At 33.8% G+C, this 14,221-nt stretch overlaps 3 protein-coding genes across 3 annotated transcripts in view; 1 reads left to right on the forward strand and 2 right to left on the reverse strand.

Moving 5' to 3' along the window:
* Positions 1-620: 620 nt before the first annotated feature.
* Positions 621-4,444, reverse strand: LOTGIDRAFT_216266 (hypothetical protein). Its single transcript, XM_009057849.1, has 3 exons — positions 4,341-4,444; positions 1,956-2,164; positions 621-1,762 (listed from the first exon to the last, which is right to left on the reverse strand). The coding sequence occupies exons 1-3, from the start codon at positions 4,435-4,437 to the stop codon at positions 1,676-1,678; spliced, it is 393 nt and encodes a 130-aa protein (XP_009056097.1). The 5' UTR covers positions 4,438-4,444; the 3' UTR covers positions 621-1,675.
* A 3,031-nt stretch (positions 4,445-7,475) lies between these two features.
* Positions 7,476-9,052, forward strand: LOTGIDRAFT_161978 (hypothetical protein; the record flags this gene model as incomplete). Its single annotated transcript, XM_009057850.1, has 3 exons — positions 7,476-7,551; positions 8,519-8,632; positions 8,751-9,052. The coding sequence occupies 3 exons, from the start codon at positions 7,476-7,478 to the stop codon at positions 9,050-9,052; spliced, it is 492 nt and encodes a 163-aa protein (XP_009056098.1).
* Positions 9,053-9,737: 685 nt separating this feature from the next.
* Positions 9,738-14,221, reverse strand: part of LOTGIDRAFT_161979 (hypothetical protein) — a gene marked incomplete at both ends in the record, with an annotated part of 7,983 nt that continues 3,499 nt past the window's right edge. The window contains 3 exons of the mRNA XM_009057851.1: positions 9,738-9,761; positions 13,441-13,915; positions 14,081-14,180. Of these exons, the coding sequence (XP_009056099.1) occupies positions 9,738-9,761; positions 13,441-13,915; positions 14,081-14,180 (599 nt within the window). The remainder of the gene's footprint in view (positions 9,762-13,440; positions 13,916-14,080; positions 14,181-14,221) is intronic.

The following is a 14,221-nucleotide window of genomic DNA, read 5'->3' on the forward strand; positions in this document are numbered from 1 at the left end:
TGTATTATTTCAAAACCGTTCCGCCAAACAGGCATTAAGTTTCGTAGAAAATCCTACACAGCAACCTGCTTCAAGCAGCATCCCTTATGAGCATTTAGTAATTGAGTAAAGTGAAACGGGGGTAATTAATTACAACTCCTTGGCTATGTTTCATTATACAAGAGCATTTGAAGTACCGTTGACTATGGGTATGAACGTGGGTATCATTATTTTTTCACTTTCATTTGTGACGTTTATTGCAGTTTATGGCATGTTTGCAAAAATGAAATGAAATTAATGGAGTTTTACGTCCTACTTTTCTGCACTATGTTGGCTAATAAAGACGGGCAACGCCATGCAGAGTGCAATTAGAGAAATTTTGCATTAGCCTGCTCCTTTTCGATTAACATGCACAGTCTGTAGCACACGAGGCCTTAGTTTATTGTCCCACCTGAACGACTAGATGCTTTTTCCATGTCAGCCCCTCTTACCTGCATCACTGACTGGGAAACCGGGTTGAAAATCTGAAAGTATCATCTAGACCTATGCCGGGATTGAACCCTGAACCCTCAGGTTAGCGAGCGAGCCCTATGGCATGTTTGCAACAGCCTGTTGTTAACAAAAAATCTTCAGTAACAAGTAAATGTTATACATTTTTATTAGAAAAGGTCATAACAAAAGCATAACACCACATACAAAACCGTATTTGTGAAACAACCCATTTAATCATAATAGTATTGTGATGCATAGACTTCATAAATAACAATTTTTAACTTAAATCAAACTTAAAAATATACTTTTTGTAATATAATAAGATCTTAAACATCATAAAAGAAAAGAAATAAGCTTCTGTTTTTCATTACTTAAAAAGGTAATTTTGGAGAATATGCAATGACAATCAAATTTAATCAATGCAAAACACAAAATCATAATCACAAAATGATATTCTTATTTGTACGAGTGAACTAAAGAAATTTACCATAGAAATTTTGAAACTTTCATAATATTCTGAAAAATATTACAGCAGATCTCATATTATCAATAGGCTCCAGAATACAAAAAATAAAAGACAGTTATGACAGATATGACATAGGCATTGGTCACCTTATTGATGTTTTTGAGGGCGACAAAGAACATGACGGCTCTGTTTTAATGAAAAGCAAACTGTTACTTAGAGCCATTTGATAATCAATTTATCACACCAAATTTTAGGTTTGGCTAAGCTAATCAAGATAAATTTGCAATATGAGTCACTTTGACTGGAAAACTGATGAGAAACCCTGTTCTGTAATTGAGAAAAAGGGAGAAGAGCCACACAAATTGCTTTAAAGTTGCAGTATCTTACTTTTGAGGAGAGTCTAGTTTCATAAAAGTATCACTTTATTAGTATCCCAATTTAAAGTTTTCTAACATCCAATTTACTTAAATCAATGTGGAAACTAAAATGCAGAATAAACCATTCATAAATGCATATCAAATTACATCTGCTTGACGTTTGGTATTCATGAGAGAATCTCAAAACTGAAGAAAAATATAGAAAATGTCTGATTACAACTGTTTCCAAGAAATTAACTGTGCAAGAGCAATGTAGACTGATTAAGGAATGCTAATGGATATTATATACTGATATCTTTATTTTTCAATTCCACTCAAACTTAAAATTGACTATAACTGGATAAAGAGTTTAATTTTGAGCTTATGCTTTGCGTTTTAATACTAATGGTCCAACATTATCACCAGTCTCTTCGTTATGTTTGGTATGGCTGCCATCACATAAAGGAAACTGAAAAACAAAATGGGTTCAAGGGAGATAAGTGTATTTTTCAATTAAATATAAAATGCAATATCAATATATGATTGCTTATCAAAAATTTCCCTTGATGATTCTTTTACATTTTCTTTATTTCCAAGTATCTTATAAACTATAAAATTCCACAACTTATAATTGAGGTTTTAAATAAAATATAAGAAATGACCTTTTTTGATCTCCAACATCTACAGTAGCAAACTTTATCACCTAAATCCTCTATATCTACCATATTTACTACTTTAGAGCTTTCTTTTTGTACTTTAAGATTTACCAATGGTGATGGTTTTGGTGACTTTTGTCTAAAAGCTTGTAAAGTGACATAAACCAATAATGATACAGTACCAACAAATGGTACTAAAGACAACCAATCAGAGCCTGCAAAATAAAGCAACAGATGGCAGCAGTTACAAACACTGGTCACTGGCAGAGCTTCATTCCTGTATTTGGTAAAACAAAATGGAATTGAATTTTTTCCAATTATAAATGAGATCACTATTGAATAAATATGAGCAAACCACATTAAAGGATTTCATTTTAGTTAGAGTAAAATTGGTTTAAAATTACTAGTACATCATTCAATTCCCGTACTTCACTCTTTTACAGTAAATATTACTATTTCTCCTTAAAAATTCCTTTTCAATTATTTTCTTTTTTTAACGACCCATTAAGTGTTTAATCTTTCTATTTCAACAGAAAACTATTAACATGCCAAATTTGCTTATGCTGTAATTTCTAGAACTTATAAATAAAAACTGTAGCCCTTATCTAGTTATGTTAACGGAAGGAGGGACGGACAGGGGCGATGGCAATATGCGTCTACATTTGAATGTGGGTGTATAAAAAGATGATAAAACCATAAGTGAATAGGCACTACATCAGGATGGGCATTTAAAGGGTCATATTCTACATTTTCAGTGGTTGATTTTAAAAAATACCGCAAACTTGGAATTTCTCTCTCTATTTCTATCTTATGATGGAATGTCTTTTTTTGAGGGAGTTCTCATTTCAACTTTCAAACGAGGATATTTCTGGACAAACATGAAAGGTTCAAATTTCAAAAGTGAATACTATTACTACTTAGCTTTGCTAAAAAAAATTATCATGAAACTTAAGATAAGATTCAACTGGTAAAACAGATAGCAAACCTGTACAAAGCTAGGAGACATGGAAATGAAATGAAATGAATGGAGTTTTACGTCCTACTTTTCTGCACCATGTGGGCTAATGAAGATGGGCAACGCCATGCAGGGTGCAATGAGCGAAATTTTGCCAAGACAGCGGCATTAGCCTGCTCTTTTTCGATTTCCAACTGTTGAGGGATCTTTAAGGTGCACAGCCTGTAGCACACGGGGACTCGGTTTATTGTCCCATCTAAACGACTAGATGCTTTTTCCATGTCAGCCCCTCGTACCTGCATCACTGACAGGGGGAAACCGGGTTGAAAAATCCGAAGGTATTATCTCGACCTATACCAGGATTGAACCCTGGACCTTCAGGTTAGCGAGCAAGCGTCGAACTCACAGAGCCACCCCGGCTCCCTAGGAGGCATGGAGGATGAGTGGGATTCTTGTGTGTCTGTTTGAGTCAAAAAGCCTCCACGTCGGGCAAAAAAGATGGGTTCAGAAGTCTTTCCTATCTTAATAAGTGGAATAAAGTATTCATCCATAAATCAAATTTTAAGATTCCATTTATTTTGAAATATTGGCTGGTGTAGAGACAGAAAAACTAGGCCCTGTTTGAAGGGAATTTTTCCTCACCTCTGAGAGTGCAGGGTTTCTAAACCTTTTTACTTAAATGAGACCAGCCAGAAAGATGAATAGTTTTGTAGTTCAGTCATACCATCATATTTCTCTCCACCATTTATGTCACGTTCTATCAATTTCTTTTTTAAAACACTCATCTCTTGTCATCCATTTAAAACTAGTGAGCTGCCAAAAGTTCAAGTGTCACAAAGTCACATGAACAAACAAAACAAAAGTTACTATGATACCCAACACTAATTTACAGTCATAAAGGAGGTGATTTTGGCGGTTGAAAATCCCCATAAAACTGGGCTTAGTTTTTCTGACTCTACTCCATTCAATAACACTGTCAAAAATCTGTCAGATTCAGAGGCTTGAAAAGAGGCAGATATTTTGGATCTATTATAATACCACCTTCAAAGTAGTATATCTTGGTCAACTGATAATCTTAGAATGACTTTGCATTGATAAAAATATAGAGCTTTGCCATGGCACTTTCATTTTGAAATTTGTTATAAAGCAAAAAGGGGACAAACTTATCTTATAATTCAGAACAATTTCGGTCAAAATTTATGGGAGAGAAGAAGAGAGTCTATATTAACTGTCACCTCAGAAACCTTCACATTTTAATCATAGTCCTTCTTATTAAATTTTAAGTCGTCTATTATCTTTATTAACAGACTTAATGATAATTATCGGTGTATCAATTATCATTCTTTGACAACCAAGGCTACGAATATACAACCTCGCAAAGTTTTCTAAAGTAATACACACAGAGAACCACGCGTATGAAATCAATAATAACACACCAGAAAGCTTTGCAAAGCCTGATATAGAGTTCGGTATTGGTAAATTTCGAAGATAATTTGGCAAAGAAACCTTTACCAATGTCGACACCGACTCCATGTTTGTGATCTAGATAAATGAGTCTTTTCTTTTCGTAGCCAACAGCAACAAAAACGTAACTAAAAGATTTGGGGAATAAAATCAGTTAATAGTTTGAATTTATAGATAAATTTACTATCAATGAATCGTATTGAATTATATTCCAACATTGGTATTGAATATTAAAACGCATCAAATCAAAGGCAAGAAAGACAAAAAAAAAAATAAATAATGCAATCATGGTTACGTACATGTGTTTCTATTTATAGTTACAATTTTATGTAATGTAAACTCATTCAAAGCACGAGCTGTGATGGCCGAGTGGTTAAGGCGTTGGACTCGAAATCCAATGGGATATTCCCGCGCAGGTTCGAATCCTGCTCGCAGCGATTTCGTTTTTCCAAATTTTATTAACTTATTTTACTTCTTAGAATTTAAAAAGAGGAACTTTAGGTTTTTCTGACACAAAAATAAGGATAATAATACACTTGAAAGAATAAAAGTGTTGGCATACGAACGGTGGTGAGAGATTTATATATCTCCGACTAGAGTCTTGTCATGAATTTCGACGACTGGCACGGGCACATGAGGAGACAAAAATCTTCAGTCGGTCGGAAATAATTATCAAACTTATTAGCCAATAAATCCTGTCGTGGAAGCACGGAGTTCATCTGAACCCACCAAGACCGATCGTGTGCCCGCACCTTAATCGACGATAAAAATCTCAAATTTTCGGCGTCAATTTCAAGTCAAGATAGGATTAGTATTGATGATATCCTTCCTTTACGTGGCGATTTTTTCTAAGAATAGCTTGCATTTTGTTGATCCTGACGAAGAATGCAGACAGGATTTTTCATAGTTTTAATGATAATATTTTAACTGCAACACCGTACATATTCACAGAGGGTGTTGAATGTTAATAAACTCGAATATTTTGTTACTGTTTTTCTGTTATGTTTTAGTTTGAAATAAAATACCGTTACTGTAAAATTATCGCTTTATATATCGCATATGAAAAGTTTGAGGCCCTTGCTTTATTTGACCGAAAAAGTCCCAGCTGCGATGGCCGAGTGGTTAAGGAGTTGGACTCGAAATCCAATGGGATATTCCCGCGCAGGTTCAAATCCTGCTCGTAGCGGTATTTTTCGTAAATACATATCACTATATTTTGTATACTGATTGCAAATTGATCTATACCATCGACGATATCTAATGGAAGTGGCCTGAATAAATCTGACATATTGGAATATCCAAGTGCTGAACTTGTAGTTGAATTTCAACAAGACACTTCTGCACGTGTTCCAGTTTTTCTCATAGTCTGGTTCCTCAGATTAAAGAGTTGGGAGTCATTGCTAATTTTAGCCGAAATAAACCGAGCCAAGATATACCAGTGGTTAAGCTGTAACCCAAAGGGATAATCCAAACGAAGGTTCGAATCCGGTTCGTAGCATAATTGTTAATATCATTCTTCTATACAGAGTTAGCATAATTGTTAATATCATTCCTCTACTTGGCGTTTTTTTCTAAGAATAGCCTGCATTTTGTTGATCAAAGAATGTAGACTGCAGGATGTTTTAAGTTTTTAGTGATGATATTTTAACCGCAACACCGTAAATATACAAATCCATAGAAAATTTCCTTTTTTAAAATGAATCATTATTTATTTTTTTACCTGTAAACGTAGTTATCTTTTCCTTAGTAAATCTTTAATTTTCTTCCCGATGATAAATTCTATGACGTTCTATACAGATATTCTTGAGAGCGTTTCGTAGAGAATCTAAGTATTTTTTTTTATCACCTGTAAACTAATTACGACTGATGTTCTCGCGTCTTTCTTCCATCTGAATGACTTCAAAGGTTATGAAAACATGGTTTCGGAAAAGTGATTAGTTTACAAAGATTAACAAATTTACCGTCGATGCGGTATCTTTATTGGGCTGACGATCAAACAAACCGATTAGGCTCTTGATTAGATTTATTTTTTTGGATAAAATCTGAGTTCGTTCAGATTAAGTTTGTAATATATAAACGAAAACATTTAATTTCAAATAGACATTCTGTAATCTTATTGCAGACTTGCCCATTCAATTCCAACAACAATATCAAATGGACACTCTTGCTGCACCCATCAAACTTCGCTCTCTTTTGAAAAGCCACGACTTTTCGGTCTAACAACTCAGAAAAATAGGTAAGCCCTTGAGTTTTTTCAACCACAAACATTTAGATAGGTTATCTTTCAATCCAACCGTGTTCAATAAAATAAATTTTAGGTATTTCCATTACTAATATGCAGTTCTTAATTCCAGAGTCCTATTTAGAAGAGCTAAATAACAAGATATCCTCAGAACGGAGACCAGGTTTATTAGTGGTGGATATCAAATTATCTTGCGAAAGTGTGTTATTGAAGGTTTTCGTAGTCTGGTACAATCCTTCCGTGATAAGAGGTAGAATGAAATACAAGATTGTGTAAATGGTATCATTTCAGATCTATCAGGAGAAGACAGCTGGCGAACAAATGATGATGGGAACAACCTAATTACAAAAGAATTTGATCTAACCATACAAAGTTTCAGTATGGAATTCTGTGAGCTTCACAGGGGGTGTTGAACTCGAATATTTTGTTACTGTTATGTTTTACTGTTATGTTTTAGTTTTACTGATGAAATAAAATACCGTTAGTGTAAACCTACGCTTTATATATTGCATATGAAAAGTTTGAGGCCCTTGCTTTTATTTGACCGAAAAGGTGGTTAAGGCGTTGGACTCGAAATCCAATGGGATATTCCCGCGTAGGTTCAAATCCTGCTCGTAGCGGTATTTTTCGTAAATACATATCACTATATTTTGTATACTGATTGCAAATTGATCTATATCATCGACGATATCTAAGGGAAGTGGCCTGAATAAATCTGACATATTGGAATATCCAAATGCTGAACTTGTAGTTTAATTTCAACAAGACACTTCTGCACGTGTTCTAGTTTTTCTCATCGCTTTATATATCGCATATGAAAAGTTTGAGGCCCTTGCTTTATTTGACCGAAAAAGTCCCAGCTGCGATGGCCGAGTGGTTAAGGCGTTGGACTCGAAATCCAATGGGATATTCCCGCTCAGGTTCAAATCCTGCTCGATGCGGTATTTTTCGTAAATACATATCACTATATTTTGTATACTGATTGCAAATTGATCTATATCATCGACGATATCTAAGGGAAGTGGCCTGAATAAATCTGACATATTGGAATATCCAAGTGCTGAACTTGTAGTTGAATTTTAACAAGACACTTCTGCACGTGTTCCAGTTTTTCTCATAGTCTGGTTTCTCAGATTAAAGAGTTGGGAGTCATTGCTAATTTTAGCCGAAATAGACCGATCCAAGATAGACCAGTGGTTAAGCCGTAACCCAATGGGATAAACCGAACGAAGGTTCGAATCCAGTTCGTAGCATAATTGTTAATATCATTCCTCTATACAGAGTTAGCATAATTGTTAATATCATTCCTCTATACAGAGTTAGCATAATTGTTAATATCATTCCTCTACGAGACGTTTTTTTCTAAGAATAGCCTGCATTTTGTTGATCAAAGAATGTAGACAGGATATTTTAAGTTTTTAGTGATGATATTTTAACCGCAACACCGTAAATATATAAATCCATAGAGAAGTTCCTCTTTTGAAATGAATCATTATTTATTTTTTTACCTGTAAACGTAGTTATCTTTTCCTTAATAAATCTTTGACTTTCTTCCCGATGATGAATTCTATGACTTTGTATACAGATATTCTTGAGAGCGTTTCGGAGAGAATCTAAGTATTTTTTTTATCACTGTAAACTAATTACGGCTGATGTTCTCGCGTCTTTCTTCCATCTGAATGGCTTCAAAGGTTATGAAAACATGGTTTCGGAAATGTGATTAGTTTACAAAGATTAACAAATTTACCGTCGATGCGGTATCTTTATTGGGCTGACGATCAAACAATCCGATTAGGCTCTTGATTAGATTTATTTATTGAAATAAAATCTGAGTTCGTTCAGATTAAGTTTGTGATATATAAACGAAAACATTTAATTTCAAATAGACATTCTGTAATCTTTTTGCAGACTTGCCCATTCAATTCCAACAACAATATCAAATGGACACTCTTGCCGCAGCCATCAAACTTCGCTCTCTTTTGAAAAGCCACGACTTTTCTGTCCAACAACTCAGAAAAATAGGTAAGCCCTTGACTTTTTTCAACCACAAACATTTAGATAGGCTATCTTTCAATCCAACCGTTTTCGATAAAAGAAATTTTAGGTATTTCCATTACTAATATGCAATTCTTAATTCCAGAGTCCTATTTAGAAGAGCTAAATAACAAGATATCATCAAGAACGGACACCAGGTTTATTAGTGGTGGATACCAAATTATCTTGCGAAAGTGTGTTATTGAAGGTTTTCGTAGTCTGGTACAATCCTTCCGTGATAAGAGGTGGAATGAAATACAAGATTGTGTAAATGGTATTATTTCGGATCTATCAGGAGAAGACAGTCGGCGAACAAATGATGATGGGAACAACTTAATTACAGAAGAATTTGATCTAACCATACAAAGTTTCAGTATGGAATTCTGTGAGCTTCACAGAGGGTGTTGAACTCGAATATTTTGTTACTGTTATGTTTTAGTTTTACTGATGAAATAAAATACCGTTACTGTAAACCTACGCTTTATATATCGCATATGAAATGTTTGAGGCCCTTGCTTTATTTGACCGAAAATGTGGTTAATGCGTTGGACTCGAAATCCAATGGGATATTCCCGCGTAGGTTCAAATCCTTCTCGCAGCGGTATTTTTCGTAAATACATATCACTATATTTTATATACTGATTGCAAATTGATCTATATCATCGACGATATCTAAGGGAAGTGGCCTGAATAAATCTGACATATTGGAATATCCAAGTGCTGAACTTGTAGTTGAATTTCAACAAGACACTTCTGCACATGCTCTAGTTTTTCTCATCGCTTTATATATCGCATATTAAAAGTATGAGGCCCTTGCTTTATTGGACCGAAAAAGTCCCAGCTGCGATGGCCGAGTGGTTAAGGCGTTGGACTCGAAATCCAATGGGATATTCCCGCGCAGGTTCAAATCCTGCTCGTAGCGGTATTTTTCGTAAATACATATCACTATATTTTGTATACTGATTGCAAATTGATCTATATCATCGACGATATCTAAGGGAAGTGGCCTGAATATATCTGACATATTGTAATACCCAAGTGCTTTTTTTTTTTTTTTTTATTCATGTAAAACAATTATAACAGGATTATAAAATCAGGTTACATATAAATTACAAATCTAAAAGTTTAAAATACAAGAGCTTAAAATAGAAATATTCATTTATCACAGATTATTCATTTTGAAATTTCAAAACTACATTCGACAGGAATTGATTTAATAATAGTCGTGTATTGGGTCAAAACTCTTTTCTGAGAGGAATTGGGAACGTGATCACTAATATACATAAAAATATCATCAGATGGTAAAAAAACATTTTTAACGCATATATCCGAAATTTTAACAATGCCCGCGTCAACAAAGTTTTGGAAAAATAATGAACGATCATTATCTACTATATTCGGGTTATCAAAAATTGGCTGATTTAAAACATTAGAATAAGAGTGTGTTAATGATCTCGTTCCCTTACAAAAAATATTCCAAGCCTTAAGCATACTTTGATAAAATGGGGGTAACTTCTTCAGATAAAAATCAGAGTATTTGATGAAAAGTAGCTCAAAAGAACATAAAAAACTTCTATATTGGCTTAAAAAATACGTCATTAAATATTTCCATACCGCATCTGTTGATCAAAGTAAATATTTGGACAACCAAACAATTCTGAAAGCAGTTTCTTTCGATTTGATATCAGTTAAGTTTAAACCACCATCTGATTGATCACCTATTAATGTTTTAAAACTAATTAATGGTGGATTTCCATCCCATATAAAAGATTTGATGGACTTTTTGATTTTTTCTAAAGCCCAAACAGGCATATCTAACACTCTCAGTGGGTACCATAAAACACTAAGACAAACAATATTTACAATTAAAACCTTACCTCTGAGATTAAGTTTCCTTTGGCGCCACATATTTAAAACTTTCTGAATTTTGCAAACCTTTGCATCCCAATTTAAACGTTCACATTCTCTAGCATCAGTGCCAAGATAAATTCCCAAAAATCTGGAAGCTCCGTCTACAACTTTTACAGGAATGTTATCATCAATTTTTAAAATAGCACTTCCGGTCAAAAGAATTCCAGACTTTTCGGCATTTATCTTGGCACCTGATGCAGAGCAATAAACAGATACGGTCGATAAAGCAGACTTAATAGAATTAGTATCAGTTACTGTTAGAGTGGTGTCATCAGCGTGTTGAAATATTACAGCCGGCTGATCACACCCCGGAATATGCAGGCCTTTAATATCCGGTTTTGACTTAATTAACAAATTAAGGGGTTCTGCTGTAAGAACATACAATAACGCTGAAATGGGACAGCCTTGTCTAACAGAACGAGTAATATAAAAGGGGCATGAAACATGATCATTAATCTTAATCGAACTTCTAATACCATTATATAAAATTTTAATATTATTTACAAAATTTTCTCCAAATCCAAATCGACTTAAAAGATTAAATAAATATGGCAGAGAAACTCTATCAAAAGCTTTCTCGGAATCCAAACTTAGTATGAAAAGGGGCAAATCTTCAAGTTCTACAAAACTTATAATATCCCTTATATTGGAGACATTTTGAGCGATGTCTCGTCCAGGTATGCAACAACTTTATTCAGGGGAGACAACTGATGCTATTACATTTTTCAAACGTAGAGCTAACGTTCTAGAGAAAAATTTTATAGTCTACATTTAGTAGACTTATTGGCCTCCAATTTTTTAGATCACATTTATCTCCCCTGTTTTTATAAAATAAAGATATATTACCGCGTTGCATCGTCTTACTTAAAGAACCATTTTCCTGAATAGTTTTAATGACATTAAAATATACAGGCGATAAAACATCCCAAAAATGCAAAAAGAATTCAACAGTAATGCCATCGGGACCAGGTGATTTACCCCTTTTCATACCTTTGAGGGAATTATGAAGTTCATTTACTGTTAAATCGTCATCACACATAAATTTCTCATTTTCATCAATATTTCTATCAATTAAATTGAACAAAGTATTTTGGTCATTCAAATTCACATCTTCACTAGTATAAAGTTTGGTATAAGATTTAACCGATTTATGTAATATATCAACAATATCAGAAACATAATTACCGTCAGACGTTTTAAGATTTTTGATAACATGTGCCCCCTACCTTGACTTTTCTAAATTTAAGAAATATTTTGAATTTTTATCGCTTTCAACTGTTTTATCAGACTTCGATCTCAAAATTGCTCAATCACATTTTAAAGTTTCATATTTCTTTAGCGATTCTCTTAACTCAAAAATTGGATTGAAATCGTATTGAGGATTCTTGCTCACCTTGCCATAATGAAATTTCAAAGCAGTTTGCAAATTCCAAAATTCAGTTTGCAGTTTCTTTCGCTCACTTTGAGCATGGAGAATACTAACCTGCTTAAACTTGAATTTTAAATTATCCCACCAATAAAGTGGCTCATTAAGATATAAATCAGTTTCTAATTCTCTCTTTAGAACATCTTTTATCTTATCACAGAATTTAAGATCTTTTAAATAAGAATTGTTAAAGATCCAAACACCAGGCCCCCTATCGGGATGACTAAAATTAAACAGAGCTGTTACAAAACTATGATCACTTAATAAAACAATAAGATATATAGTTTAATAAATGGGAGGTAACTAGTATATAATCTATTCTTGACTGATTCAGCCCACCTTTAAATACTTGCTGACGAGTGAATTCCCTTTTGTCTGGGTTCTTTCGTCTCCAAATGTCATATAGATTGTTGTTCAAAATGAAATTGGGCAACAAATCTGATACACGACCATATGCCGTCATATTTTTCGACCTGTCCGAATACGAACAGCAAACATCATTTAAATCTCCGCAAACAACATAGTTCACAGAGCCATCTAAATGGTTTGAAACACTATCAAAAAATGAGGAACGTTCATGAGTGTCATTCGGGGCATAAATACACACAATATTAAAATCAAAAGAATCAAGAGAAATATTACACTCAATAATTCTACCTGAATTATCACTATAAACTTTACTTGAATGTTTTGCGAAACGTTTTGAAATAAGGATTGCACAGCCCTTGAACCCACCAGAACAGTTGGAATAGAAAATTTCTCCGTCCCACAAGTGTCCATATGATTCTATGAAAATATCTGTCCAATGAGCTTCTTGAACACATATTATATCCAAATTTTTCTCACGACAACTAGCGATTAACTTATTGAATTTTGTTATGCTGTTTAAGCCGTTCACATTTAAAGTTGCTAATTTAACCATTATTAAAAAGTTTAGGAGTAATAGTTTTATAAATAACACTAAAAACATTATTTGAGTGTCAAAGATTGCGTATTGCCACCTAATTTGTAACTATTTTTCAAACTTTCATCGCTAATTTTTGGTTTACCTTTCTTTCTTGCAGATTTAAGAACAGCACTCTTTGACGGACCAGTAACCATAATTCTTCGTCGATAGTGCTTCCCTTGAGATACACCAGTCGTAGAATCATGCAGTTTTGTACCATCACATAACTCACCCGTTTCATCAACACTTACAGCAACCTCCATGGCACCTTCAGAATAATAATCATCAGCTTTTCCGCCAGCTTCATGGCCAGTGGTTTCTGAAGAACCAACGTATTTCATATCAACGTTACGGGCACTAATTTCATTAGGATCAGAAATAACATTTTTACCAGTAGAACTAACAATTACATCATTTTTATTAATAGTTTTATCACAAATTTCATTTTGTTCAATTTCAAAACGTTTATCATTTTTAAAAACATTGGTAGACTTTGTTACTATTAGCGTCTACATTTGCAACAACATTTTCTAAAGTTTTATTAAAAATATTATCAGATTTGATATTGCTTTTTCCAGAATTGCTATCAAAATTACCAACATTATTTTCTGAATTACCATCATTCTTATAAGAATTACCATCAATCATATCAGAATTATCACCATTTCCATTTGAATTATCACCATTTTTATCAGAATTATCACCATTTCCATCAGAATTATCACCATTTCCACCAGAATTATCACCATTTCCACCAGATTTATCACCATTTCCATCATGATTATCACCATTAACAGAATTATCACCATTTCCACCAGAGTCACAAGAACTTGCACCAATGGAAACCTTTTCATAATTTTCAATAACAATTTCATCATCAAACAATGTCGATTCAGCAACAACACAGTCACACTGCCAATCATACCTTCTGCATCTTTTGCAAAAGATTGCTTCACATGATCTTTTGCCATGACCTTGTTTTGAGCACCTAAAACATTTAAAGTCAGGACAATTTGATAAAACATGACCTGGTTTCAGACACAGAAAACATACTTTTTCCTGGTCATCATGTTTGACAAGATAGGAAACACCATCAAAACCCGTTGCATATGGAGGGCTAGGCACATTGGGTGTAAATTCAACTTTAACAAACCTGGTACCATCAAATTTCCTTCTACCATTAAATTCAAAAGATCTTCTTGATATTGGCGAAACAGGCTTCACACCCCAACCACAAAGTTTTTCCGCTATAGCTGCATCAGTAACATAAACAGGAATATTCAAAAAGAAACAA

The sequence above is a fragment of the Lottia gigantea genome, assembly GCF_000327385.1.
Source record: "Lottia gigantea unplaced genomic scaffold LOTGIsca_31, whole genome shotgun sequence".
In the NCBI taxonomy this organism is placed as follows: domain Eukaryota; kingdom Metazoa; phylum Mollusca; class Gastropoda; family Lottiidae; genus Lottia; species Lottia gigantea.

Coding starts and splice junctions, on each gene's coding strand:
- LOTGIDRAFT_216266 (XM_009057849.1), bottom strand. CDS start 4,437: ATGGAGTCGGTGTCGACATTGGTAAAGGTTTCTTTGCCAAATTATCTT. Junction 2,165..4,340: donor AGGCTTTGCAAAGCTTTCTG/GTGTGTTATTAT, acceptor TTTATTTTGCAG/GCTCTGATTGGTTGTCTTTA. Junction 1,763..1,955: donor GATGTTGGAGATCAAAAAAG/GTCATTTCTTAT, acceptor TTTGTTTTTCAG/TTTCCTTTATGTGATGGCAG.